General features: G+C 36.0%; 1 protein-coding gene across 2 annotated transcripts in view; it reads right to left on the reverse strand.

Moving 5' to 3' along the window:
• The window catches only part of NCKAP1 (NCK-associated protein 1), a 112638-nt gene that overhangs the window by 81149 nt on the left and 4426 nt on the right, over positions 1-27063 (reverse strand). The window contains exons 2-3 of one of the 2 annotated variants that reach the window (XM_006864027.1): positions 18562-18579; positions 17241-17351 (exon numbers count right to left, since the gene is read on the reverse strand). In XM_006864027.1, coding sequence (XP_006864089.1) covers positions 17241-17351; positions 18562-18579 — 129 coding nt within the window. The remainder of the gene's footprint in view (positions 1-17240; positions 17352-18561; positions 18580-27063) is intronic. The other variant, XM_006864028.1, reaches the window with a different exon arrangement.

Consider the following 27063-nt stretch of genomic DNA (forward strand, 5'->3'; position numbering starts at 1 on the left):
GCCTCATTGTCCCCCTCTTTCTGTCTGTCTGTGTATATCTTTACCGCCGCCACGTATCTCCTCCTCGTGAACCGAACCCCTATGTCGTGGCCAGTCCCCGACAATCAAGGAATAATATATTTCAAGGTTACATTGCTAATTATTAGTTCAAATTAATTCTGAAAAGACAATATAAGAATTTTGTATTTTACAGAACTGAAGGTAAAATAAAAATTAAAGGTTATTCCCATGCCTCTTTATGCTCCTATTAGCAAAAGTGGGAGTCTCTTTTCCCATCCTTAGAATTGAGTCTGGTCTGTACCTGCTGTGACCAACAGAAAAAGCAACAGAAATGATACTGCATCATTTTTAAGAATTAGGACTAATTTTAAGAGTCCCTGAAGCTTCTGCTTTTGTCCACTTGAAATAATGTACTCAGAGGTCATGCTGAGAAGCCTAGTATAAAATACCCATAGTGAGTGATGGGCTGCTGTCCTGCTGGCCTAGAAAGGTCTGTCTCCCAGCCAACCCACCAGCTGAATGAAGAGTCCAGGTCAGACCAGCAAAAGAACGGCCACAGAATCACAGTTAATAAGTTGTTGCTATTTTAAGCCAATAAATTTTGGGGTGGTTTCATGCAAAATAGATAACCAGAACAAAGATTAATATAAACTTCAGTAATATAAATTAAAATCTCTATTTACCAGCTGAACACAATAATTTGCCTCAGCTAAACATCTTGATAATTTCACATTTCTGGTCATAAGATGGTCAGATAGAGAGTGAACTGATTTAACTAATTTTATCACCAGCACTAGAAAAGTCACTAATTATATACCCTATTAATAAGTGTTTTGGTCAGGTATAGTAGCTCTGTATGTTGTTGTTGTTGTTGTTGTTAGGTGCCATCGAGTCGGTACTGACTCATAGCGACCGTATAAACAGCAGAACAAAACACTGCCTGATCCTGGATCAACCTCACTACTGTTGCCGGCGCTTGAGTCCAAAAACATGTCAAATTGTAACAATAATAATATAAAATACTTCATTTAATGGTAGCATTTTCCACTGTATATGGAAATATAAGTGCAGTTACTTCCTTTGTACCAAATTTCAATTATTAAAAACAAAATCTAATATGTGATTACTATGATTTCATAAACTGAGTACATCAAACATAAGTCAGGTTTTTGTTACTGATTAGATGTCATCACTGTAATCAATAATCATACTGAGTTTATTTATAAAAAGATGATCTTAGGTGCCACTGAAGGCAATCTGCCAATATTAAATGGTGCTTGTTGTGCCTATTATATCTACATGGTGGTTATGTGCCATGGAGTTGGTTCAAACTCATAACAACCCTGTATACGGTTTCCGAGGCTGTAAATCTTTACAGGAGTAGAAAGCCTCACCTTTCCCACGTAGAACCACTGGCAATTTCAAACTGTTGACCTTGAGGTAAGCAGTCTGACTAGTAACCACTATGCTACCAGAGCTCCTTTATATATATATATGGAGTCCTGGTGTGGTGCTGTGGGTTAATACACCAGACTGCAAAGCCTCGCGCATTAACCCACAGTTTGAACTGCAAGGTTGGCAATTCAAGCTCACCAGCTGCTCCTTGGAAACCCTATAAAGGGTCGTTATGGGTCGGAACTGACTTGACGACACATAACTATGTGTGTGTGTGTGTTCTTTTAATTGTAGTTTGGAGTTCTGGTGTGGCAGTGTGGTTTAATGTGCTGGACTGCAAAGTTGGTTTGAACCGCAAGGTTGGTGGTTCAAACTCACCAGCTGCTCCCTGGAAACCTTCTACAGTGTCACTATGGGTAGGAACCGACTCTGACGGCACTTAACAACAACAACAATTGTAGTTTGGGAGAAAGTTTTGGCAAATTAGTTTTCCATTCAACAATTTATGCATATTTTGTATCATGTGCATATATGTGTGTATATATATGATATATTTCTTTAATTTATAGTTTGAGAGAAAGTCTACAGAACAAATTAGTCTTCCATTCAACAATTTATATAGATTTTGTATTGCGACACTGTATGTGTGTGTGTGTGTGTGTGTGTGTGTATCTTTTCATTGTACTTTGGGAGAAAGTCTAGAGAGCAAATTAGTTTTCCATTCAGCAATTTATACATATTTTATATCATGACATTGATTATAATCCTCTCAAAGTAACACTCTACTACTCATTTCCTCCCTGGGTTTCATTTGTCCTTCTTTCCTACTCCTCCTTCCTGATTTTTGAGCTTTGTTTTCAGGGCAAATACTATTCATTTGGAGTCCTGGTATGGGGTTGTGTGTTAATATGCTAAACTGCAAAGTGAGTTTGAACCACAAGGTCAGCAGTTCAAGCTCATGAGCCACTCCTTCAAAACCCTATATAGGGTTGCTATGGGTGGGAACCGACTCGATGGCACTTAACGAAAACTACAATTACTCTTTTGGTCTCATATAGCTCATTGTATTGGGGAGTACATTCTTCCCTAGGAATATTGTTTGGCCAGAGTCCTGGAATGGTACTGGAAAATAAGCACTAGACTACTAACCACAAAGTTGATGGTTCAAACCCACCAGTCAGCCACTCCTTGAAAACTCTATACTGGATTGCGATGAGTCGAAACCAAGTCGATAGTACTTAACAACAGCATTTGGCTGAAAGTTGAACCCCCGTGGTTGGTTCAGTTCCAGGCTTGAAGACTATCTCTATCAGACCAGTAAGACCAGGGTTTTGGGGTTTTTTTGTGGGTTTATGATTTTGCAGGTTTTTTCTTTTTTCTTTTTCTCCTTCTCTGTCCAGAATGTTCTAATTGGATCCTGAATCAGAACAGTCAGTAGTGGTAGCCAGATACCATCTAATTCTTATGGTTTACTCCCATAATGATTTACAGTCTCAGAAACCCTACAGAGCAGTTTTATTCTGTCCTATAGGATCGCTATAAGGAGCTCTGGTAGCGCAGTGGTTATGAATCAGGCTGCGAACTGCAAGGTCAGCAGTTCAAAACTACCAGCTGTTCCGCAGGAGAAAGATGAGTCTTTCTGCTCCCATAAAGAGTTACAGCCTCGGAAACCTTGTACAGGGTCACTGTGAGTCGGAACCAACTCCATGGCACATAACAACAACAATAGGGTCGCTATAAAATTAAGTTAGAATTGACTTGTTGGCAGTGAATTTGGTGTTTGTTTTGGTTCTTAGAAGACTGGGGCAAGGCACAATGGCAACAATAGAATAATTCCTACCTTTACAGTTATCCTCTCTCTAGTAACCTTATCAAGTTGTAACTAACTAACTGTGACTCACCCTCTCACGTCTTTTATTTTTTCCAGGGAATCTACCTTAAATGACACATCATTATAATGACTTCCTTATCCCTCTCTCCTTCTAACATACTTGACTGACAAAATCCACAGTAGAAGAAAACACACACCTATGCTAACTGATCTCAACTTGAATTCATGATCATTAACAATAAATGAATGGCAACAGTACTCTCTGACTATTCCATTCCTCCTCTCTCTTAAACCTTCAATACATACTCTTCAACTTGACTCTCACAAACTGAACACTAGTGTGAACTTAGGTTCATTTATAATTGACTACTTACTATCACCATTTGAATTTCTAGTAAATCTCTCAAGCTTAACCTGTCTAATATTGAGCTACTGAGTACTACCCTCATTCCCCATCTCAAGCCTGTTTCATTTGGCTTCCTCATCTGAATTTAACTTTATATTTGTACAAGCCAACCCTGGGGTCATGCTTCTCATACACATCATGCCCAATTCATCAGCAAATACGATAAGCTTTGTCTTCAAAATATATATTCAGATTTTGATTATTTCTCACTTCCACCATCCTAGCCCAAGCCTCCATCAGCGCTCATCTTAATGACTACAAGTTTCCTAATCCATCTCCCTGTTTTTGCATTTGTTTCCCTGTGGCTATTCTCAACTCAGCAGCCACCATGGTAAATTATACACATACGACTTTATTCCTTTGCTTGTTGTTGTTGTTAAGTGCCGTCGAGTCGGTTCCGACCCATAGCAACCCTGTACAGGGTTTCCGAGGCTGTAAATCTTTACGGGAGCAGAACGCCTCATCTTTCTCCCGCGAAGCAGCTGGTAGTTTCAAACTGCTGACCTTAAGGTTCACAGCCCAATTCGTAACCACTACGCTACCAGAGCTCCTTTGCTACACCTCTCCAATACCATCTTAACTCTCTCAGGGTAATTAACCAAAGTCCTTTCTATGATCTAGAAAACGCTATTGTAATCTGCCTATACCATACAATTGCTGGAGAAGGATGTTATGCTGGGTAAGACTGAGGGTCAGAGAAAAAGAGGAAGACCCCCAACAAGATGGGTCAGCCAGGTGGTATCATTGATGGCGTCAAGTGTGGTAGCAGTAGTGAGGTTGGCCCAGGATCGGACAGTGTTTCGTTCTGTTGTGCATGGAGTCGCTATGAGTCGGTTCCAACTCAATGGCACCAGACAACAACAACAACAACAATACCATACAATCACTCTGACCTCATCTCCTACCACTGTCCTAACTCATTACTCTATTTCAGTCCTAATGTCCTCCCGTTTCTGTTTTCTGACTGTGTCAGGAATGCTCCTGCCTCAGAGTCTTTGTAGCTGCTGCTTCCTCAGCACAAAAGATTCTGCCCTCCACCACGTACCAACTCACTTTCTCCTATCTTTGAATCTATGTCCTAAAGTAGCCTGTTCAGCTAAGTCTTTCCTGATCACCTCATGTAAATTATCATCTCCCCATCACTGTTCTTATTCATTCACTCTGCTTTGTTCTTCTTCCTATAACTTATCTTTATAAGTTTTTTTGTTTTTATTGTTTATTGCCTGTCTTTGCTCAGCAGAAAGTAAGCCATTCAAGAACAAGGACTTCATCTGTTTTTCACTGCTTGTTCCTCTGTCCCAGAACAGTAACTGGCTCATAGAAGATACTCAATAAGTGTACTAAATAAATAAATGAATGATGTGATATAGAAGCATATACATGTAGCACTTAATCTAATTCAAAATGGTTAGAGAAAGTTTCTCCAAAATAACTAAGTGTAGACCTAAAACATAAAAAAAGTTAGCACAGTGAAATAACTTCTGGTTAGGGTTTCCGAGGAGCAACTGTTGGCGAACTTTAACTGCTGACCTTATAGTTCAAAACACCTCCCTCCCTTCCCTGTTGTTGTTAAGTTGTTAAGTGCCATCGAGTGGGTTCCGATCCATAGCGACCCTGTAGAGGATTTCCAAGGAGTAGCTGGTGAGCTTGAACTGCCGACCCTGCAGTTCAAACTGCTTTGGAGTCTGACACATTAACGCAAAGCACCACACCAAGACATAGGAGAGTAAAATTGTTCCAGATAATAAAAACAGTACAAATATAGGCCCAGACACATAAGTAAGTATGGATAACCATGCCTTAAAGTATGTACAAACTTTCCAAAAATAAAACACTCCATTTTTAAAAAATGTAATGTATTCTCTTATACTTTAAGTTCTATTCTACACCAGTCAGTAAGAAGTAGCACAGTAGACCAACTGTATATTCTTTAGCCAAAAACTAGTATACCATATTTAAAACATGCTTAGTTAAGAGCAATAAAGAAAACTAAAAGATAATGTTTTGCAACAACTTTTGTTTATTCCACTGTAGCTTATCTTGCTTTCATTATGAAACTTGGCAAATACTTTTGATCTGACAAAAGGTAGCCCTCAATCTGCCATGAAGAAACAGTGTTAAAGGTACCCTAAAGTTAGCAAGTTAAAAGTAGTTAAAGTCACCTCAAAAAAATGGGCAAGGAAATGAAAGTTAAAGGTCAGCAAGCAATTTTTGTTTTTGTTCAGTAATGCCAAGCCATTTCTGACCCAACGCAACCCTGTGTAGGGGTTTCCAAGGAGCGAATGGTGAGCTTGAACCACGGACCTTGTGGTTCACGACTTTGCAGTCCAGCACATTAGTCCACAGTGCTACACCAGAATGTCCTTTGTTTCTATGAAGAGCATCATAATCACCACTGCAGTGGAAAGAATGACTGACAATGGAAAGATAGTTAGAAAAGCTAGTGCTAAGGGCAAGAAACAACTTCAAGAAATTAAAAAAAAATTACAAATGACAGTTAACATCTGGGCTACATCTCCTTAGGTGTTGTGCTATGAAACTGCATTATAATGCTCTTGTTGTTGTTGTTAGGTACTGTCAAATCAGTTCCGACTCACAGAGACCCTATACAGGGTTTCCAAGGAGCGGCTGGTAAACTTGAACTGCCAACCTTGAGGTTTTAGGTAGTGATATTTCCAAGAAAGCAGAAAGCATCATGAAGCTAAAGAGGTTATAACTAGAAGACACAGTACTTAAGATTCATAAAATGTTTGGAAACCACAGCAGAAACATGAAGAGGGTAGAAAGAAAATATTTTCAAACAAATGTGTTTGGGATCATAAAAGTCTCCTTGAAAACATAACAAAACTTAAAATACAACCACACACAAACATTGTACACAATTCCAAGGGGTTCTCAAGCTTTATAAAAACTGTGTGGAAACTCAAGCACAAACACTTACACCGAGGGCAATAAAGAGAAATATGTCCCAGAATAAAATCTATGCAGTAGGCTATTGTAACCTGTCCAGACTGCAGATAGAGAGGCAGGAGTGAAGGGAAAATGGACTCTAGAAAAAGGGGAAATTCACATGAAGATGACAGGATTATTACACTGGATAAATCTGACTACAAAGGTACAAGGAGTCCTAGTGTGGGGCTATAGGACAAGCACTAGACTTCTATCCATAGGATGATGGTTCAAACCTTCAAGTCAATCCTTTGAAACCCTATACAGGGTCACTATGAGTCAGAACCAACTCAACAAGAATACAACATAATAGCACACATAACTGAAAATCATGGCACAGTTATGAAATGAACTGTGACATAATTTTAAGCAACTGATAGAATTTGGAAAAAAAGATTGCATTTCATTTTGATGCTAAAGTCCAAAGTGTAACAGTGGAGCAAAGCAATGCAAAGCTAGCACTCATGTCTTAGACTAGTTTTTAATTTTTACAATCAGCATATAATCCAAAATATAAACACTTTGGAATTACAGAACTAAAAGAAAGTACTAACAATTTTGACAACGTAAGAATAAACGTATAAATTAGGATGGGAGAGAGTATAAAATCTAGAAAAAAGAAGTAATCAAGAATCTAAAAACATTATTTGTTGTTGTTGTTATGTGCCGTGGAGTCGGAACCGACTCATAGCGACCCTGTACAGGGTTTCCGACATTTTAAGAATGACAAAAAAGCACTAGAAAAATGGGAGAAGATGAGTAAGGGGCAGGAAAGTGAAAGAGCTAAGACCTCATCTATTATAGTAAATATTTCATTTGTTGTAGTTAAATTCTGACTTATAGTGACCTTGTAATGGGTTTCTGAGGAGGGGCTGGTGGGTTTGAACTGTCAACCTTGCAATAAGCAATCTGGTGTTTATCCTACAATGCCACACCATGACCCCACAGATTTCATAAACATGTTCTAAAGTTCATAAACGAACATATAAAGGAATTAGCATAATTCTTATACTTATGGAAACAACCCCTATGAGTTGCTGTTAAGTCAATTCCAACTCATGTGTCAGAGCAGTACTGTGCTCCATATGGTTTCCAAAGGATGAGTTTTAGGATGTAGATCACCAGGCTTTTCTTCCAAGATGCCTCTGGGTAGACTTGAACCTCCAACCTTTTGCTTAGCAGCAGAGCGTGTTAACTATTTATATCATCCAACTAATCCATAGACTTAGTTTTAAAAAATAAAAAAAATAGTCCCCTTTGGGGACTATGACTAGGGTAGTTAAGAGTAGACAGAGTAAGAGATACTCACTTCTCATCTTAAATTCTTCTGAACTGCATTTCAATTTTTTTAACCATGGATTCATATTGCTTTTGCAACAATTAAAACTAATTTAGGTAAACCATTAGTGTTAATGTAACTCCCTGCCAGAGTTTAACCAATTTCAATTACTTTTCAAGAGGAGCCCTGATAGCACAGTGATTAAATGCTTCTTGTTATTAAGTGCCTTCACTTCGGTTCCAATTCGTAAAGACCCTGTATAGGGTTTCCAAAGAGTGGCTGGTACACTTGAACTACCATCTTGTGGATCAAACTGACCTTTCAGTCCAGCACTTTAGCCCACAGCACTATACCATGACTTAAGTGCTTGGCTGCTTCAATAAAAATTATGGCCTTTGAAACCCTATGAGGGAAGTTCTACTCTATTCTAAAGGGTTGCCATGAGTCAGAAATGACTCAACAGCAATAGATTCTGCTTTTTGTTCTTGTATAATTTATTTCCCATACATTTAGTTTGGAACCTTAACATTTAATTATTTTGATAATGATCCAGGATCCCTAAAATCATTCTTGGGGCAATCTACTCATTAACATTTTTTTTCATTCTCAGGGAATTCAACAACTAATTCATCATATATAAGATGACAATATGTACCATTGTCTCATAACTTGGAAATTATACTAAAATGTATATTATAAATAGACAAATTCCATAGACACCTGTACAAATTTTTTTACTGTCTTTAAAAATACAAATTAGATTTTAGATATAAATATAAGAAAAGAAAAACATTTTTTGTTGTTGTTGTTAAGTGCGATCAACTGGGTATCAATCATAATGACCTTATGCACAACAGAACAAAACACTGCGCAGTCCTGGGCCAACCTCACAACCGTTGCTACACCTGAACCCACTGCTGATGCCACCATGCCAATTCAACTCACTGGTGGTCCTCCTCTTTTTCTCCAACATCCCACTTTACCAAACATGATATCCTTCTCCAGGGACAGGTTCCTTCTGACAATATGACCGAAATATGAGAGACGAAGTATGGTCATCCTGGCCTCCAAGGAGCACTCTGGCTGTACTTCTTCCAACACAGATCTGTTTGTTCTTTGGCAGTCATGGTCATTTTAATATTCTCCTCCAACACAACTCAAATGCATCAATTCTTTTACAGTCTTCCTTATACACTATCCAGCTTTCACATGCATATGAGGTTACTGAAAATACTGTAGCATGGGTCAAAATCACCTTAGTACTTAAATTGACATCTTTGTTCTTCAACACTTTAAAGAGGTCTTATGCAGCAGATGTGCCTAATGCAATATATCGTTTGATATTTTGACTGCTGCTTCCATGACTGTTGATGATTGATCCAAGAAAAATGAAGTCTTTGACAACTTCAATGTTGTATTGATTCAGTGGTGAGGATTTTTGTTTTCTTTATATTAAAATACAACCCATACTGAACACTGTGGTCTTTGATCACCATCAGTTAAGTATTTTAATTCCTCTTCGTTTTCAGAAAGCAAGTTTGTATCATCTGAATTATCACAGGTTGTTAATGAACCTTCCTGAATTCCTGATGCAATGTTCTTCTTCATATAATCCATCTTTTCATATTATGTGCTCAGCATACAGTTTGAATAAGTATGGTGAAGGAATATAACACTGGCACATACTTTTCCTAATTTTAAACCATTCAGTTTTCTCTGTTTGGTTCAAACAAATGAGTCTTGGTCTATGTACAGGTTACAAAGGAGCACAATTAAGTGTCCCAGAATACTCGTTCTCTGCAATGTTGTCCCTAGCTTGTTATGATCCACACAATCAAAAGCCTTTGCATAGTCAATGAAGCACAGGTAAACAACTTTCTGATATTCTCTGCTTTCAGTGAAGATCCATCTGACGACAGCAATGATACGCCCTTATCCCCCATTCTTGTCTGAATCCAGCTTGAACCTCTGGCAGTTCTCTGTCAATGTACAGCTGTAGCCACTTTTGAATAATTCTAAGCAAATTCTACTTGTGTGCTGTATTAATAATATTGTTCAATGATTTCTGAATTCCCTTGGGTCACCTCTCTTTGGAATGGGCACAAATATGGACCTCTTCTAGTCAGTTAGTTGTCCAGGTAGGTGTCTTACAAATTTCTTGGCAAAAATGAATGAGTACTTCCAGTACTTTATCAAATTCTTGAACAATTTTAACTTGTATTCCATCAATTCCCAAAGCCTTGTTCTTTGCCAATGCCTTCAATTCACCTTGGACTTCTTCCTTCAGTACACTGGTTATCTCTTGAAATATCTGAACATTCACGAATCCTTTTTGGTAGTGACTCTGTGTATTCCTTCCATCTTCTTTTGATACTTTCTGCATCATTCAATATTTTGCCCTTAAAATCCTTCAATATTATAAATTGAGGCTTCAATTTTTTCTTCAGTTGCCTCATCTTGAGAAATGCTGAGCGTGTTCTTCCCTTTCGGTCTTCTAATCAAGGATTTTGCACATTTCATCATAATATTTGTCTTATAGAGCTGACTCTTGAAATTTTTTATTCAACTCTGTACCTCCCCCCATTTCTTCCATTTGCTTTAGCATCTCTACTCTGGAAAACAAGTTTCAGAGTGTCTTCTGACATCCATTGTGGTCTTTTCCTTCTTTCTTGTCTTCTTAATGACCATTTTGCTTTCTTCCTGTATGATGTTCTTGATGTCATCCCACAACTCTTCTGGTCTTTTGTGTCTAATGCATCAAATCTGTTCTTGAGATGATCTCTAAATTCAGGTAGGATATGTTAAAGGTCCTATTTTGGCTCTCTTTGACTTGTTTTAATTTTCTTCAGCTTCATCCTGAATTTATATATGAGAATTTATATATGAGCAATTGATGGTCTGTTTCAATCTGCCCCTGGCCTTGTTTTGATTGATGATATGGAGCTTTTCTACCTTTTCTTTCCACATATGTAATCAATTTGATTTCTGTATATTCCTTCTGGTGAGATCCATGTGTACGGTTGTCTTTTACGGTGTTTTAAAAAAGGTATTTACAATGAAGTCATTCATGGTCTTACAAAATTTTATCATGTGATCTCCAGCACCATTTCCATCACCAATGCCATATTTTCCAACAACTGGTCCTTCCTTTTTGCTTCCAATCTTTGCATTCCAATCGCCAGTAATTATCAATACATCTTGTTTGCATTTTTGATCAATTTCAGACTGAAGAAGATGGTAGAATTCTTCAATTTCACCATCACTGGCTTTAGTAAATATGAATAATAATGATATTAACTGGTCTTCCTTGTAGGTGCGTAGTGGTTACGAATCGGGCTGCGAACCTTAAGGTCAGCGGTTCGAAACTACAAGCCGCTCCGCGGGAGAAAGATGAGGCTTTCTACTCCCGTAAAGATTTACACCCTTGGAAACCCTGTACAGGGTCGCTATGAGTCGGAACCGACTTGACGGCACTTAACAACAACAACAACCTTGTAGGTGTATGGATATTATCCTATCACAGACAACTTTGCACTTCAAGATAGATCTTGAAATGTTCTTTTTAATGATGAACATGATGCCATTACTTTTCAATTGGACACTCCCAGCATAGTAAACCATGTGATAGTCAGCTTCAAAATGACCAATACCAATCCATTTCAGCACACTAACGCTTAGGATATCGATGTTTATGCGTTCCATTTCATTTTCGACAATTTCCAATTTTCCTAGATTCATACTTTGCAAATTCTATCTTCCAATTATTAATTAACATTTACAGCTGTTTCTCTTCGAGTTGTGCCCATCAGTAAATGAAGGTTCTGAAGGCTTTACTCCATACGCATCATCATGGTCAACTCTACTTTGAGGAGGCAGCTCTTCCCCAGTTGTATTTTGAATGCCTTCCAACCTGAGGAGCTTATCTTCTAGCACTGTATCTAACAATATTCTAGTGCTCTCCATCATGTTTCAGTATTCAATATTCTGGTGCTATCTAATGGTGTTCCACTGCTTTTCATAAGGTTTGAAGTGACTGAATACTCAGAAGTAGTGTATACCTTTCCCTCTCTCTCATTTATCTTCATCATTTGGAAACTCAGCTGAAACCTGTCCACCAAGGGTGACACTGCTAGTATGTAAAATACTGGTAGCATGGCTTCCAGAATCACAGCAACATGCAAGACACCAAAGTAAAACAAACTGACAGACGAGTGGTGGAGGAAAAACATTAAGTTTAAAAACTGCAGGGGGGAGGTGGGGATTCAGAAAGATGTGTTAAACACAAACCTGAATATCTGCTGGGTATGGTATTTTATCAGATATTGCTTAAAATGTTCTTTAGAATTTTCTGGGCAAACGATTTTTACCGCCCAATGTGGCACTATAGGATCGGCACTGCACTATTAACTACAAGATTGGCAGTTCAAACCCACCAGTTGCTCTTCAGAAACCCTATACAAGGTTACTATGAGTCAGAACCAACTCAATGACACTTTACAACAACAATAAAATAAGAAAGGCATTTCTAATAGTATCTTCATCTGGGGCAGGGATGGGGAACGTCTCATATGGTCTGGCCCTACCAAGATAACCCTAGTTCCAGCCATCACATTTATTGTTATTATGTGCTATTGAGTTGGTTCTGACTCACAGGGACCCTGTATAGGGTTTCCAAGGAGCAGCTGGTGGGTCTGAAATGACGATTTTGTGGTTTGAAGTCTAGTGCTGATCCTACAGTGCCACACCAGGAGTCCAGCCATTACGTTATTGTTGTTAAGTGCCAGAGTTGATTCCTATTCATAGCGACACATTGTTGTTGTTGCTTTTGTTAAGTTCCATCAAGTCGGTTCTGACCCATAGCGACCCTATACAGGGTTTCCAAGGAGCGGTTGGTGAGCTTGAACCACCAACCTTTCGGTTCAAACCGACTTTACATTCCAGTGCATTAACCCAAAACGCCATATCAAAACTCCAGCAACACGTTGTTGTTAAGTGCCATCGAGTCGGTTCCGACCCACAGTGACCCTGTACAGGGTTTCTGAGGCTGTAAATCTTTATGGGAACAGAAAGGTTCATCTTTCTCCTGTGAAGCAGCTGGTAGCTTCAAACTGCTGACCTTAAGGTTCGTAGCCCAATTCTTAACCCCTACACTACCAGAGCTCCTTAGCGACACATTAGTAATAAGCTAATTATGTTTAACAAAATATAGCAGTCTAATTTTTAAGTTGGTAAATATTTATGACCTACAAATGATGTTAGAAATATTCAAGTGGCCCTTGGCAGAAAAAAAGTTCTCTACCCCTGAGCTAGAGAATAACAGGGAGTCATGGTGTGGCACTGTAGGATTAAGCATTGAACCAAGAGGCTGGTTTGAACCACAAGATTGGCATTCAAACTCATCAGCTGCTCCTTGATGAGTCGGAACCAACTTGAAGCCGAAAACAATTAACAACAGGTAACAATATAGCTCCCTTTATGTGTTCATAACAAACCTATGAGAAACAAATGATAAATCCATGTGAGCATGTTACACTGTCAGAATAATGGACAATTATCATGTTATAAATACATTAGACAATCTCTCAGATCAGAAATGCTATGTTTAACCTGAAATTAAATGAGAAAGTCTATTAAAGCACACAGCTTGGTACATATTAGACATTCAATATGTGGCTGTTATAATTACAAAACTGGTATGATTGTATATTCATTTTGATTTTTAATTCAATCAGCATGCTTTAAAACATGTGGGCATTTAGTTCAATATCATGGCCCAGGAAAAAAGCCCATTCCTTGATTCTAGACTTTCTGTAACTCTGGAATTGGGGTACAAACATTTATAACTGGTCACAAAGGGGCCTGTGTAAATAGTAAAATGGTGTACAACATCAGCAGTGTACAACATCATCACTCTCAAATCCACATTCCAAACTGTCAGCAGTGAGTGGTCAGCCCTTTCTTATGACAGACTAAGTATCTGTGTGTGTTCAAAGCCTCAAACGGCATTAAACAGTAAGGGGATGGAGGCTGTTACTAAAGAAACAACCAAGAATCTGTTTACCTAAATAATTTTATTCAAGTGTCTTGAAAAAGGATATTTTTCATTGCAAAATAAGATTAACTTTCTTATAAGGATCTATTTTATAAATAGCAAAAAATGTTTTAATCAATTTTCACCAGGGACCGTAGTATCTCTTTCTTTGTTAAGAATGTCTTTTCTAAAACAGGGGGAAAGTACTGCTTGTCAGTATGAACTGCAAGGTCAGTGGTTCAAACTCACCAATCTCTTCTCGGAAACCGTATACAGAGTCACTATGCATAAGAACCTACTCAAAGGTGCTTAACAACAGAAACAATGCTTGTAAAACATGAATTAAGATGGAAATAAGTTCCAACTACTAATTCTCCCTGAAATAAAGTAAGCACGCTCTATGTATTATTTTTATACCATGTCCCAAAAAACAGATGCCACTGTCACTGCCAGTCCAAAATCTCCATAAGTACTTCTATGGAGTTAAACTAGAAGAGTAAAATTCCACTCCTTGTTTCTTATCCCAAGCTGGCTAGGAACCTCTCACCAAGATTTTAGCAGGCCTTGATATAAACTGAGATCACAAAACTTCACAAAAACCCACTACATGGTTCTTTGGCAAGTAAAAACAAAAATCAGAATCAAATTACACCAAATAGCCAAATGAATATGACAAAACTCAGTTTTTTGAAACAACACAACCAAAGTACTTATTATTAACACTGCAAAATAAATTTTATAACACAGAATTAACATCTTGTTGCTATTAAGTGCCATCAAGTCAGTTCTCATAGCAACCTTGTATAGGGTTTTCAAGGAGCGGTGGGTGGGCTTGAACCACTGACCTTGCAGTTAGTAGTCCAGTGCTTATCCTACAGCATAACACTAGGACTCCATAATTATCATATAACCCAGTAATTACATAAAACCCAACAATTCTATTAGGGATGCATTGAGAAATGAAAATATATGTCCACATAATAACCTATAAACAAATGCTTATAGCTGCTTTAGTCATAACACCCAAAATCATAGAGATAAGCCCAAATATCCATCAATTGGTAAATGGGTAAATAAAATGGGGTACATCATAATGAAAAGGGGACAAAAAGACATACACCAGACCAGATGCTGTCGTCTTTTTCTAACTCACAGCAGCCTGATGTGTTTTAGAATAGAACTAAGCTTCAATGGCTGTTATCTTTCAGAAATAAGTTATTAAGCCTTTCTTTTAAGGAATCTCCAGATGGATCCAGACCATTAACCTTTCAGTTAGTAGCCAAGCACTTAACTGTTTCTGCCACCCAGGGACTCCAAGTATATCTATAATGGAATACCTTTTGGCAATAAAAAGAAATGAAGTAATGATATATGCTACAACTTCAATGAACCTTCAAAACACTATGCTAAGTGAAAGAAGCCAGTTGCAAAAGACTATATATGGTTCCATTTATATGGAATCTCCAGAACAAGAAAATCTATAGAGATAAAAACAGATTACTGATTACCTAAAGCCAGTAGTCTGGGAGTAAATGGGAGAGTAACTGATAATGGGTACAGGGTTTCTTTTATGGTGATGAAGCTTTTCTAAATTTATTATAGCATTGATTGTAAAACTGTGAAGACACTACAAAGACTGAATTGGGTAAACTGTATGGTATGTGAATTATATCTCAATAAAGTTATTTTTAAAAAGTCAATTTTGTGATACTGACATTGAAACATTGAAAAGATAGAAGCAAAACTTTTTCATTTTCTAAAAAAAAAAAAAAAGATCTCAAATTCAAGGATTACATTTGTTTTCACAAGTAAATTTATATACACAAAGTAAAAGATTCTGCTACGAGCTCAAATCAGAGATTTTATGAGCCAAAAGGAAAAATATAAATGAAATTAAGTAACATATTTTCATAATAAAATCTCTTATTTATAGTATATAATCTCTTAGATGAGTTAATTAATGTCCATAACTAAAAATAAAAAGTTCTCCATAGAATACTGTGTGCTTTTGAATCTCACATGTATAATCAGGAACTAAGCACTGTAGGACAAGCACTGGACTGCTAACCACAGGTCTGCAGTTCAAACCCAACATCAACTCCTTGGAAACTCTATGTACGGTCCTTATGAATTGAAACTGACTCAGTGGCACTTAATAACAACAATATAACAATTATAAAACATAACTTTCTATGAAACAAAGATCTCTGCTAACCCACAATTACCAACAGAAAGACCTGAGGAAACAAAAAGTTGACAATCTATTTTTCAAAAGAAGTTTCTCAAAAATAGTAAGCTCAGATGTGAGAGGAGTTAGATCCTTATATCCTTATTCTTAAAGTTGTAAATAAAACAAAAGAAGACAATAAGGATTGTGACATGGAAACACCAAAGCAAAAAGTATGCAAATTTAAAAAAAGAAGACATGCAGAAAGATTCCAAGTCAATAAAATTTATACGAAAATGCGTAAGTAAATGAAAAATTACTCTAATTTTCTCAAATTACTTGCGTAAGTTATTATAAGGAACTACCAAAACATATATAAACGTAACAAGATTATACTTCATGTTTTTTTTATACTAAGAAAAATTCCCACATGAAAAAATTTGAGGATAATAGATCCTTATTTTATCCCTTGTTTCATTATTTCTTAGAATTTTTTTTTAATAATTAAAATACTAGAGAAACAAATGTTTTCTAGCCCTAATTAAAGGTAATTATTAAAAACAGTAATGGTTCTATGAAGATATTACACCACTTTTAAAGTTTAGGCTGCAAAATAAAAAAACCAAGTATGTGTGTAAGCATTATATATATAAAAAGTGCATTAATATCTATTAATATTGTTGTTGTTGTTGTTAAGTGCCGTCGAGTCGGTTCCGACCCATAGCGACCCTGTACAGGGTTTCCGAGGGTGTAAATCTTTACGGGAGTAGAAAGCCTCATCTTTCTCCCGCGGAGCGGCTGGTAGTTTCGAACCGCTGACCTTAAGGTTCGCAGCCCGATTCGTAACCACTACGCTACCAGAGCTCCTTATATATTAATATATGTATGTGTATATACATATTTTTTATATAGATATCTATCCTTACTGTCAAAACTTGGAAGAGAATAGTATATAAGAAATTATCATCTTAAATTTTCTATAATAAAATAGCAACGCAGTTAAAGAGTAGTAACAGAGATTAGAATTTTATCTCTAGAAACTAATAACCCATGTAGGTTATGTTTTATGTGAAAATACGAAGAATTAGATAAATAAGAGCTACTATAAGTTTTATAGTGACCATTCTTTTCCCTACATAATGCTAAATCAAGAAATACAAAAACGCCATTCAGATTACTTACATTGTTGTTGCGGGTTTCTACAGCAGGGAATTTTCTGACAATGAATTTCACAGCAGATTCCAGGTTTTTGTCAATAAGATAGGATGGTTTTGCCTTGGGGTCTCCACATGCCTAGAACAAAAAGTAATAATAAAAAAAAAAGTGAAATGCACCCTTCTTCTACAACCAAGTAATAACAGCAAATCTGTAATCAGAAACTAGAGATATTTATTGGTTTGGTGAGCAGGTGATAAAATGAATAGGCAGAGTGCAGGGATTGTCACAGCTGAAATATGCAATGGGAGACAGTACAGAGATGTTCTTCTACTGAAAAAAATGCATGGAAAGTTTCAAAGCAGTTAGCGCAGAACAGCAGTGAGGGGAAAAGCTCAAACCTAAAAAAAAAGAAAAGGAAAAAAAAGAAAAAAATTCTTGGTTTGAGGTAGGACTGTATTCATCTGAAGCTAATAAAATATTACAAAATTAAATATTCAGTAGAGTACTGGACATGTTTCTTTCTAAGTGTTGTAAAGTAAAAATTTATATTGAAATGGGTTTTTTTCTTCCAAAATGTTTTCCTAGTTCACTTTAAACATTTTAATACAAAAGCTGTAGTTCAAAACAATGGGAAGCTGCTAAAACCGTCTTTGTAATGTTAGTAGCGTGTGTTACCTGTTCCTCTGAACATCTAAATTCAACATGGTTTCCTTTCATACTGGTAGCACTTCAAACAATGAACCTACACTGCATAGCTCATAAGCACAGAACAAATTGAAATGTTTACATTTTGACCACATCAGCCGTATAGCATTCTCTGTAGTTAACTGTAAAACACTATACAAATGTTAAGGTATATTAGATAGGATTTTTATCTAAGTTATTAGCAATACAGAATATAATCTTAAATGCAGTTTACTGTTTCAGAATGTGACAATTAACTGCTTGCTTGTGTGGCTCTCTAGGTAAGCACTGGATTGCTAACCTAATCAAAAGGTTGGCATTTGAAACCACTAACCACTCCTTGGGAATCCTATATTCTACGGTCGGAGGGTTACTATTAGTCTGAACCGACTCGACTACACGGCACAAAGGATATGTTATTCCTAGGGAATTGTTAAAATTATAACATTCTAATCTATTTTTTTATTATATTTTAAAAAGGGTATGTCCTTTGAAAAGCTGTACCTGTCTGCCATGTATGATTAAATACAGTACTGCAATGTAATGTTGCTTCATTGATTCCCATGGCTATGTTGTAGATTGCAGAGAAAGAAGTTATGAAACATGAAACTGATCTGAAAGCGGGCAAGCGGGCAGAGGGAAGGTGAAAAGCTTTGCAAACCTTCCAAACTTGTCCTTGCTGGGGAAGCATTGTAATAAAAAGAGAGAAAATTACGTGTAAACAATGATTGTCAAACTATGACATGCGTTTCAGTAGAGAGTTTATGCACCACAGACTATGAATAACAAAATAGATTAGAACTACATGGTGCTACAATTTTAAAGGTATTTTAAGTAGCGAGTTTTACTATACAATAAATTTATAGAGTTTATACTGTTCATATATATTTAAATACTACTGTGTAAGTGTACAATCATGTCAGTTTCTTGGTGCTTTTAAGGCAATACTAAAAAAAAAAAAAAAAAGACTACATGCAACTATAAAAACAGGAGCAAAACCATCAGCGAAATTTTACATACCTTACAAAGATACGGTAGCCAAGAATAAAAATAAAATGTTATTGGGTGACTTTACACTTGAGCTCAAATTGAAGCTGATTTTTAAGTATCACCTAACTTCCTCCCAAGGTGAAAGTATAAAAGTAAAAGCAAACATTCCTATATTTTCCAAATGGAAACAGGAATGCATTAAGAATTCCCTTATTTCTCAAACATGATTAGGCTAAAACAATTTTAGGACACGGAAAACATAATCTTTAAATAGACACAAGACTACATAAATTCTTAACATCATAAATACCAAAATACATCTGGACTTTTGCTGAGTTATCATTATTTCTCATAAATTTATTCTATATCTAGTCTATCATCTTCTCAGAAAAGTACTATACTATAAAATAACTAGGAACCACATAACTAAGAGTTTCCCCAAACAGAAATAGCTAGAAATTAGCTCTTTAAATCGATGGTATAATGACACTTTCCAAGTTTCATAAACATGCTTGAGGTAGTACAGAACCCTAAAAACTGTTTTTAGTTATATGTATTATTTTTCATATTACTACTTAAAAATTCAGCTATCTATTCAAACCTAATCAGTGAATTTCAAATAATCAAAATATGATAGGCTACCATGCCCATTTCCCAAGATCACAAATTCCACTGTGTGAAAATTTAATGAACTAACATAATTACATAAAAATTAATCATTAAAATGTGCAGTTCTTTCTCTTACACTGGGAACTGAAAGATTGGAATTTCAAAAAACAAACAAACAAACAACTCACAAACAGATAAACAAACAAAAAGCAAAGTTCTCTTACCAGGGATGGGAGGGATTAGGGGGAATCACTTTCTATATAGCACATACTTGTTACTTTAGTTGACAGCAAAGACAATCCCAAAAAGGGTGAAAATTAGTACAACCTGAACAAGGTAAATCAAAATACAAAGTACAGAAGAAAAAGGGCCAATTTTGGGAAATGCTATGACATATATAATTTTGCAACAGCAGTAAAAATAATCAACAAGAAAGGAGCTCTGGTAGCGTAGTGGTTAAGAACGGGACTGCTAACCTAAGGGTCACCAGTGCGAAACTACCAGTTGTTCCGTGGTAGAAAGATGAGGCTTTCTGCTCCAGTAAAGAGTTACAGCCTCGGAAACCCTGTATAGGGTTGCTATGAGTCGGAACCAATTCCATGGCACATAACAACAACAACACATGTGAGATATGAATGCATATATGAGGGGGCTTCAAAAAGCTCCTGAAACAATATTATGTTTTTAATTCCATTTTTTCACCAACTTCTTGAAGCCCTTTTACATATCTTGGAAAGCATATTCGAGTTAACTATTTCGTATACTTAACAAGAAGCTTAAAATATCAAATACATAGAGAGAGACTGAGAGATTAAGTGATTTGCTCAAGGTTTTAAACCTAACTGGCAAGACCAAAGACAAAATCCTGTCTGACTCTAAAATTCTAAAGCACTAAAAAGGCCTACATCATATTCTATAAAAAAAATAATAATAATGTATAAAATCATGCTCCATTCGTCCAATGTCTCAGCTGTCTGCAAGGAGTAAGGACTACTAAGATAAAAAAAATTTGATCAACTTTATTTTTTAAGTCCTAGTCAAGTTCAATAATAAACCACATTCATTTGCTAAAATACTGAAGGGGTTTTTTAAATACAGTAAGTTAATTTGGAAAAAAGCATGAACAAAATACTTAGAGTCAGCGTGAGAATGCTATAGTTAAGGGTTTAGTGAAGAAATCAACCCAAACTGAATCATGTCAGGGAAGAGGAGAAAAATACAAAATGCAACTGATTTATGCCAGAAAAAGGAACTTACTGTAACTTAAATACCAAGAAACAGGTTTTACAAATTCAAGGCATAAAAAGGCCAAAAAGCTCTGTTGAAATCTTCAATAAACTGAAAGACCCAGAAGAATGGATACCACCTAAGATTATGAACTGCAAAATAAATTTACCTTTCTGTTTTTTATTTCCTAATTTTAAAAATAATTAAGCTAATATAGTGTGATAAATTTTAGTGAATATAAAAAAATCTATCGAAAGCAAAAACAAGCCTCAAGTTCTAGTATCATTGGTTCATTTTCCAGTTACTTTTCTTCTCTTGCAGATTACCTATATTCTGGTCAATGCATCTGTTTCTTTTGTTTGTTTCCATATCATATCTGTCTGTTGTATTGTGGTGGCTTACATATTGCTATGATGCTGGAAACCATGCCACTGGTATTTCAAAAATGAGCAGGATCACCCATGGTGACCAGGTTTCAGTGGAGCTTTCAGAGTAAAACAGATTAGGATGAAAGGCCTGGTGATTTACCTTCAAAAATTAGCCAATGAAAACCTGATGAGCCCCAACACAACAGAACATAGACTCAGTTGCTTTGGACACATCATCAAGATGAAGCAATGACTAGAGAAGGGCATTATGTTAAGTGAAATAGAGAGCCAACAAGGTCACAGGAGACCCTCTGTGAAATGGCCTGGTAGAGTAGCTACAATAGTGGACTTGGAAATGCTGGTGATTGTGAGAAAGATGCAGGACCCAGCAATATTTTGTTATGCTGTATGTCAGTTTTCATGAGTTGGAGCCAATTCAATGGCAACCAACAATACCTGCTTTACATACTAGCACTTTTCCTGGTGTTTGCGTACATGAAAGAAAAGGAAATGAAAAAGGTAACCCACTAGTAAATTAATCTATATTAAGAGGCTTGGTATTGAAAATGCTTTAAACACAATTTTGTGAATAGCAGGTTAGTTGCTATGAAGTACATCTTGACTCACAGAGATCTCATTAGATGGGTCAGAACTGAACTGCATCCCAGTTCATGGCTGATTTGGGGGAAGCAGTCAGGCCTTTCTTCCAAGGACCTTTGGGTTAGACTTGAACTTCCAACCTTTCGGCTAGCAGTTGAGCATGTTAACTGCTTACATCAACAAGGAACACTTTTATTAATGTTGTTATATGGGCCCTGAACTCGTGGCTATGCTGTGTACAATAGGATTAGACCACTGTGATCCATAAGAGTTTTCAATTATTTTTCAAAAATAGATTGTCAGGGCTTTCTTCTTAGTCAGTGGTAATCTGAAAGTTCCACTAAAATATATTCATTATCATTGTTGTTGTTAAGTACTGTCGAGTCAGCTCCAACCCATAGCGACCTTATATAGGGTTTCTGAGGAGCAGCTGGTGAGCTTGAATAATCGACCCTGCAGTTCAAACTGACTTAGCAGTCCAGCGCATTAAGTCACAGCGCCACACCAGGACTCCATTCATTATCACAGCAATAAGCAATCCTCCACTGACAGAGTTGGCTGGTGCACTGGCCAGGAATCATGCCTGGGTCTCTCACGTGGAAGGTCAGAATTCTACCACTGAACCACCAATGCCCAAATTACACTTACTATTTTTTAGGCACAAGTTCTGGGTTAATCAAGAACTAAGAAAAATTTAAGCCCATTATATATTGCAAAGTTTGTCACCAAAAACATTAGTGATTCCAATAAGAGTTACTAATTACTATAGGAGATGTCTTATCACTGTTGTCCTTAAACATTTTTCAGCTTCTGGAACTGTAAATTAAGCACTGAATTGCTAACCATAAGGTCAGCAGTTCAAACCCACCAGCCAGAAGAAAGGTGAGGCTTTGTGGTCCTCAAGATTCACAGCCTCTGAAAACCTATACAAGGTCACTATGAGCTGGAATTAATGACAATGGGTTTTTGTTTGCTTGTTTTGATGTGATACACAGGAACATCTCACTTTATAAAACAACTACATTCTATTATAGTTGTTTTTAACAAGTGTCATATGTTGACACTTCAACTGTTTTAAAGAAGTTGTTCTTTAAAGAACTACTGTGGACCATACTTCGGAACTTCAAGTAATTATTTTGTACTAGAGTAGTAGATATCAAATTATACTACCAGATAGGTACATAGATAGGAATAATGCAGAAATGTTTCCTGAAAATGCCCCTTGAACTTGACTTAATAGGGAGAAAAAAGAATATTAATTGCACACAATGTTCCAAGTCCCAGAAACAGAATATAACAAGAGCCAACATGTACTCACTTCTTACCTTTGTGCCTGGCACTTTCTGACTTTAACTGATTTAATTCTCAACCTTTTGAGGCGGACTAAAGAGTATTCCACAAATACAGGAGAAACTTTAAAATTGTAAAAATAATAATCAGTAAAACCATCATGGCTTATAAAACCAAAAAAATATACCTTGAAACCCAACATGAACTAAGAGTCTTCTAGAAATTTAGCAGTTATAATACAAAGAATAAACTTAAATCACCACAGTGATTAATTATCAGGGTAAGAAATAAGAGGTATTAAGAATTTACATTCTACTTATTTTTAATGGTCCATTTGACTATCAGAACCCTTTCAGGAGCTTTTACTGATTAAGTAGGCTTGAGTCAAAATCTAGATGTGTATTTTTAAAATAATTCTATGATGAGTTCATTGTGTGTCCCTACCTAAAGCCACTAATTTCATCTCACTGGAAGGCAATACATATATTTAATAGCTATTTCATATACATATATAATAGCTATTTCTTCTAGTACCCATCTACCTTTCTACATATTATTATTGCTCAAGGATATTGAGTCAGTTCTGACTCATAGCAACCCTGTATATTGGTTTCTGAGGCTTTTCCGGGAATAGAAAACCTCCAGAGCAGCTGGTGGGCTCCAACTGCCAACCCTGTGATTCAATCCAGTGGTTAAAGTATGGCACCACCACACTTCTCCATTTATATATACATGCATGTTGTTCTTGTTAAGTGCCGCTGAGTCGGTTCCAACTCAAAGTGACCCTGTATAGGGTTTCTGAGGAGCCGCTGGTGAGTTTGAACTGTCACCCTTGTGGTTCGCAGTCCAGTGCATATATCTACATATGCACATATGTATGTACGTATATACATACATATTGTTGTGTGCCATCGAGAGTCAGTTCCAATTCATAGCAACCCTGTATAGGGTTTCCACAGGGCGGTTGATGGGTTTGAACCACCAACCTTACAGTTAATAATCCATTGCTTAAGTGTCACACATATATGTAATGGGTTTGCTATGAGTCAGAACCAACTCCATGGCACTTAACAACAAGAAGCAGTAAAAAAGTATTTGCCAGAACAGATTCTATTATAAGAAATTCCCTTGAAATTGACATATGTATAACCCTACTTCTTCTTCTTGTTGTTAAATAGAGTTGGTTCGACTCATAATAGAGATCCTGTATAGGGTTTCCTAGGAGAGGCTGTTAAGTTTGAGCTGCCAACCTTGTAGTCCAGTGCTTTATCCTACAACATGCAACCAGGACTCCCTGCTGACAAACTAACAATTCAAGAGATTACTGTGTTTGTAAACTTATTTAAATAAAGCACTTCAGTACAATAATATTAAGAAACAACTAACTAGAGGATTTTTTCATCTGTCAGGATAAACAACATCTAAAAGTCTAATTACAGTATTGTAAATTCCTAAGAAGATCAAAATTAGGAACACTGTACTACATTTCCTAATAAATACAATTTTAAAAATAGCAGATTAGAACCAATTGGGGAGGGGAGGGCAGGGTAAAAGAGTACTAATTTTGTAAAGTCCAAGACAGAAAAAGAAACAAATTTATTGTTTATGCTTTCTTAATGCATTTCTTATACTTCATATGTCAGGGTTTTCCCATGTAAAAGTTACTATTTTACTTTTAAAAGCAAAATAGAAAATGAAAAAGCATATTTGAAAATTAAATACAAAATATCTTCAAGTGAGAATTACTACATGCACTCTTAAAATTCAGTAAGATAAACACAATTTATTTTAATTCACATCTATCTTTCTGCTTTACATATACTCCTTACACAGTTTAAGCAAAGATTTCTGGGGTTTTTCTTTTGTAATATTACTTGTACAAGATTAATCCTTTTAATCTGCATATTTTAACATTAACAGGAACTAAATTTTATAATCACATAGGATAATGTATTTAACATATAAAGTAGATATAAAATATTATCTCCCTGAGAAAATTTGAATATATTGAATTTTAAAACTCTTAACTCTAAACTACTTATCATTCTACAATATTAGAGAGTCACAGAAGTCTTCACTAAAAATCACTCTTTTGCACTGATAATACGATCTGAATGATCTTTTCATACAAATCCATACAAATTTCATACAAATGGACTCTCATAAAAAATATTTCTCTAATTGTATATTAATCTAGCTACTACGTGTTAAAAATCTGTTATTTTTAACCAAGTTTCAGGAGAATTCTGTATCCTAAAATTTTACTAATGACTACAGATCTACTGGCAAAAATCACTAAACTAAGAGCCAGACTTAAGAGTCAAGAAAAAGATGACTAATTCAGGTTTTTATCCTTCTGTGATCTTGTACAAATTAAACCTCTCCAAAATTCAACTTATTTATCTGTAAAATAGGTACTCACATCAGAGTTAATCTGGATATAAATAAAATGATAGACAGCACTTAGTAAAATGCTCAATATTGGGAACACGATAGCTCTGTTTATAATAAGTACTGGCCTGCAAACCACAAGATCAATGGTTGGAGCCCACTCACCTGTAGAAAGATAAGGCTTTCTGCTCTGAAAAAGATTTTCAGCTTCAGAAACCTTACACAGGGTCCCTATAAGTTGAAACTGACTCAACAGCAAACAATATCATTATTATTGGATAACTATTCTAAAAGATTTGAAGGAATGAAACTATTTCCTTCTTGTAGCATATGTACATTCCTCTACACTTTGACCAAAATTATTGTTGGACTCTTACTTAACACTAACATTGGTGGCAAATTATCAATTAATAACATAAATTAGATTGTTAATCAATATAAATCAATAAGGACAGTAACTTCCAACAATGAGAAACTTTATCCAGGCCCTCCTTATTTTTAAGGTACTTATTTTTAATGTACTTAATTATTTCTTTAATATTCTTTCTTTTTTTTGGTGAAGATATACACAATAAAACTTTTATCAATTCAACAATTTCTACATGTACAATTCAGTGACACTCTTGAAGTTGTGCCACCTTCTCAATACCCTTCTCTAAATTATTTCATCATCATTAATATAAACTCACTCACTTTAGCTTCTCATTTGATCTTTCATGTTGCTGTTGTCAATTTGATCACATAGAGACAATGTTCATTCAGGGAATCGTTTCAGTATCAGGTTTAAGGATTTCCTTAGGACCGCAGTTTCAGCGGGGGGGGGGAGACATCCAACCTTCATAGCTTCTAAAGTCTGGATGCCATGAGAATTTGGAGATTTGTCCCCTATTTTTCTTTTTGCACAGGATTCTTTTATAAAATCCTCCTTCAATTTTCTTAAAATAATATGCATACAAGCAACAGATTTAGGGCTCCAGCTTCACATGCATGTAAACTGTACCTTAAAGTTCTCCAATTTTACAGAATTGAGTTAATTTAATCATATAATAAAAAATATGTATGTACATATGCTAGCATTTGCATGGTAACGGGCAGAAGTACATATAGCTTATTTTTTCATTTTTAAACTTAAATATTTGTTATATTTGTGTTTTTTATAATAAACATGTATATTCCTTTTGTTATCATTCGAAAATATTAGTACTTCAGTTACCTAACAATTTCTCAAAAAACAGTATTTATTTTCTATCACTGTCACTTAGAAATATATGTATAATTATTTTTAAAGGTTTTACCTCCTCAGCCTACCACCCAGTATAACACTGAAAGAATGATCAAATTCTCACTTTTAAAGAGTTTCCTTGAAAAATAATGCTACACACATAAGAAGATTCACTTTCAAAAACAAAGTATGTGTATTATTTAAGTTCAGCTTTATTAAGTAATAATGTTTTTTTCTTACTGGGCTTACAGTACGAAAATCTCACTGGAATAAACAAAAATCTTATACTAATAATATGTATTAGAGTCCTGGTGTGGCGCTGTTGGCTAATGCATCAGGCTGCAAAGTCATTTGAACTGCAAGATTGGTGGTTCAAGCTCAACAGCTGCTCCTTGGAAATCCTATACAGGATCGCTATAGGTCGGAATCTACTCAACGGCACTTAACAACAACAACAATAACAATA

Source organism: Chrysochloris asiatica, unplaced genomic scaffold, assembly GCF_000296735.1.
Source record: "Chrysochloris asiatica unplaced genomic scaffold, ChrAsi1.0 scaffold00059, whole genome shotgun sequence".
Taxonomy (NCBI): domain Eukaryota; kingdom Metazoa; phylum Chordata; class Mammalia; order Afrosoricida; family Chrysochloridae; genus Chrysochloris; species Chrysochloris asiatica.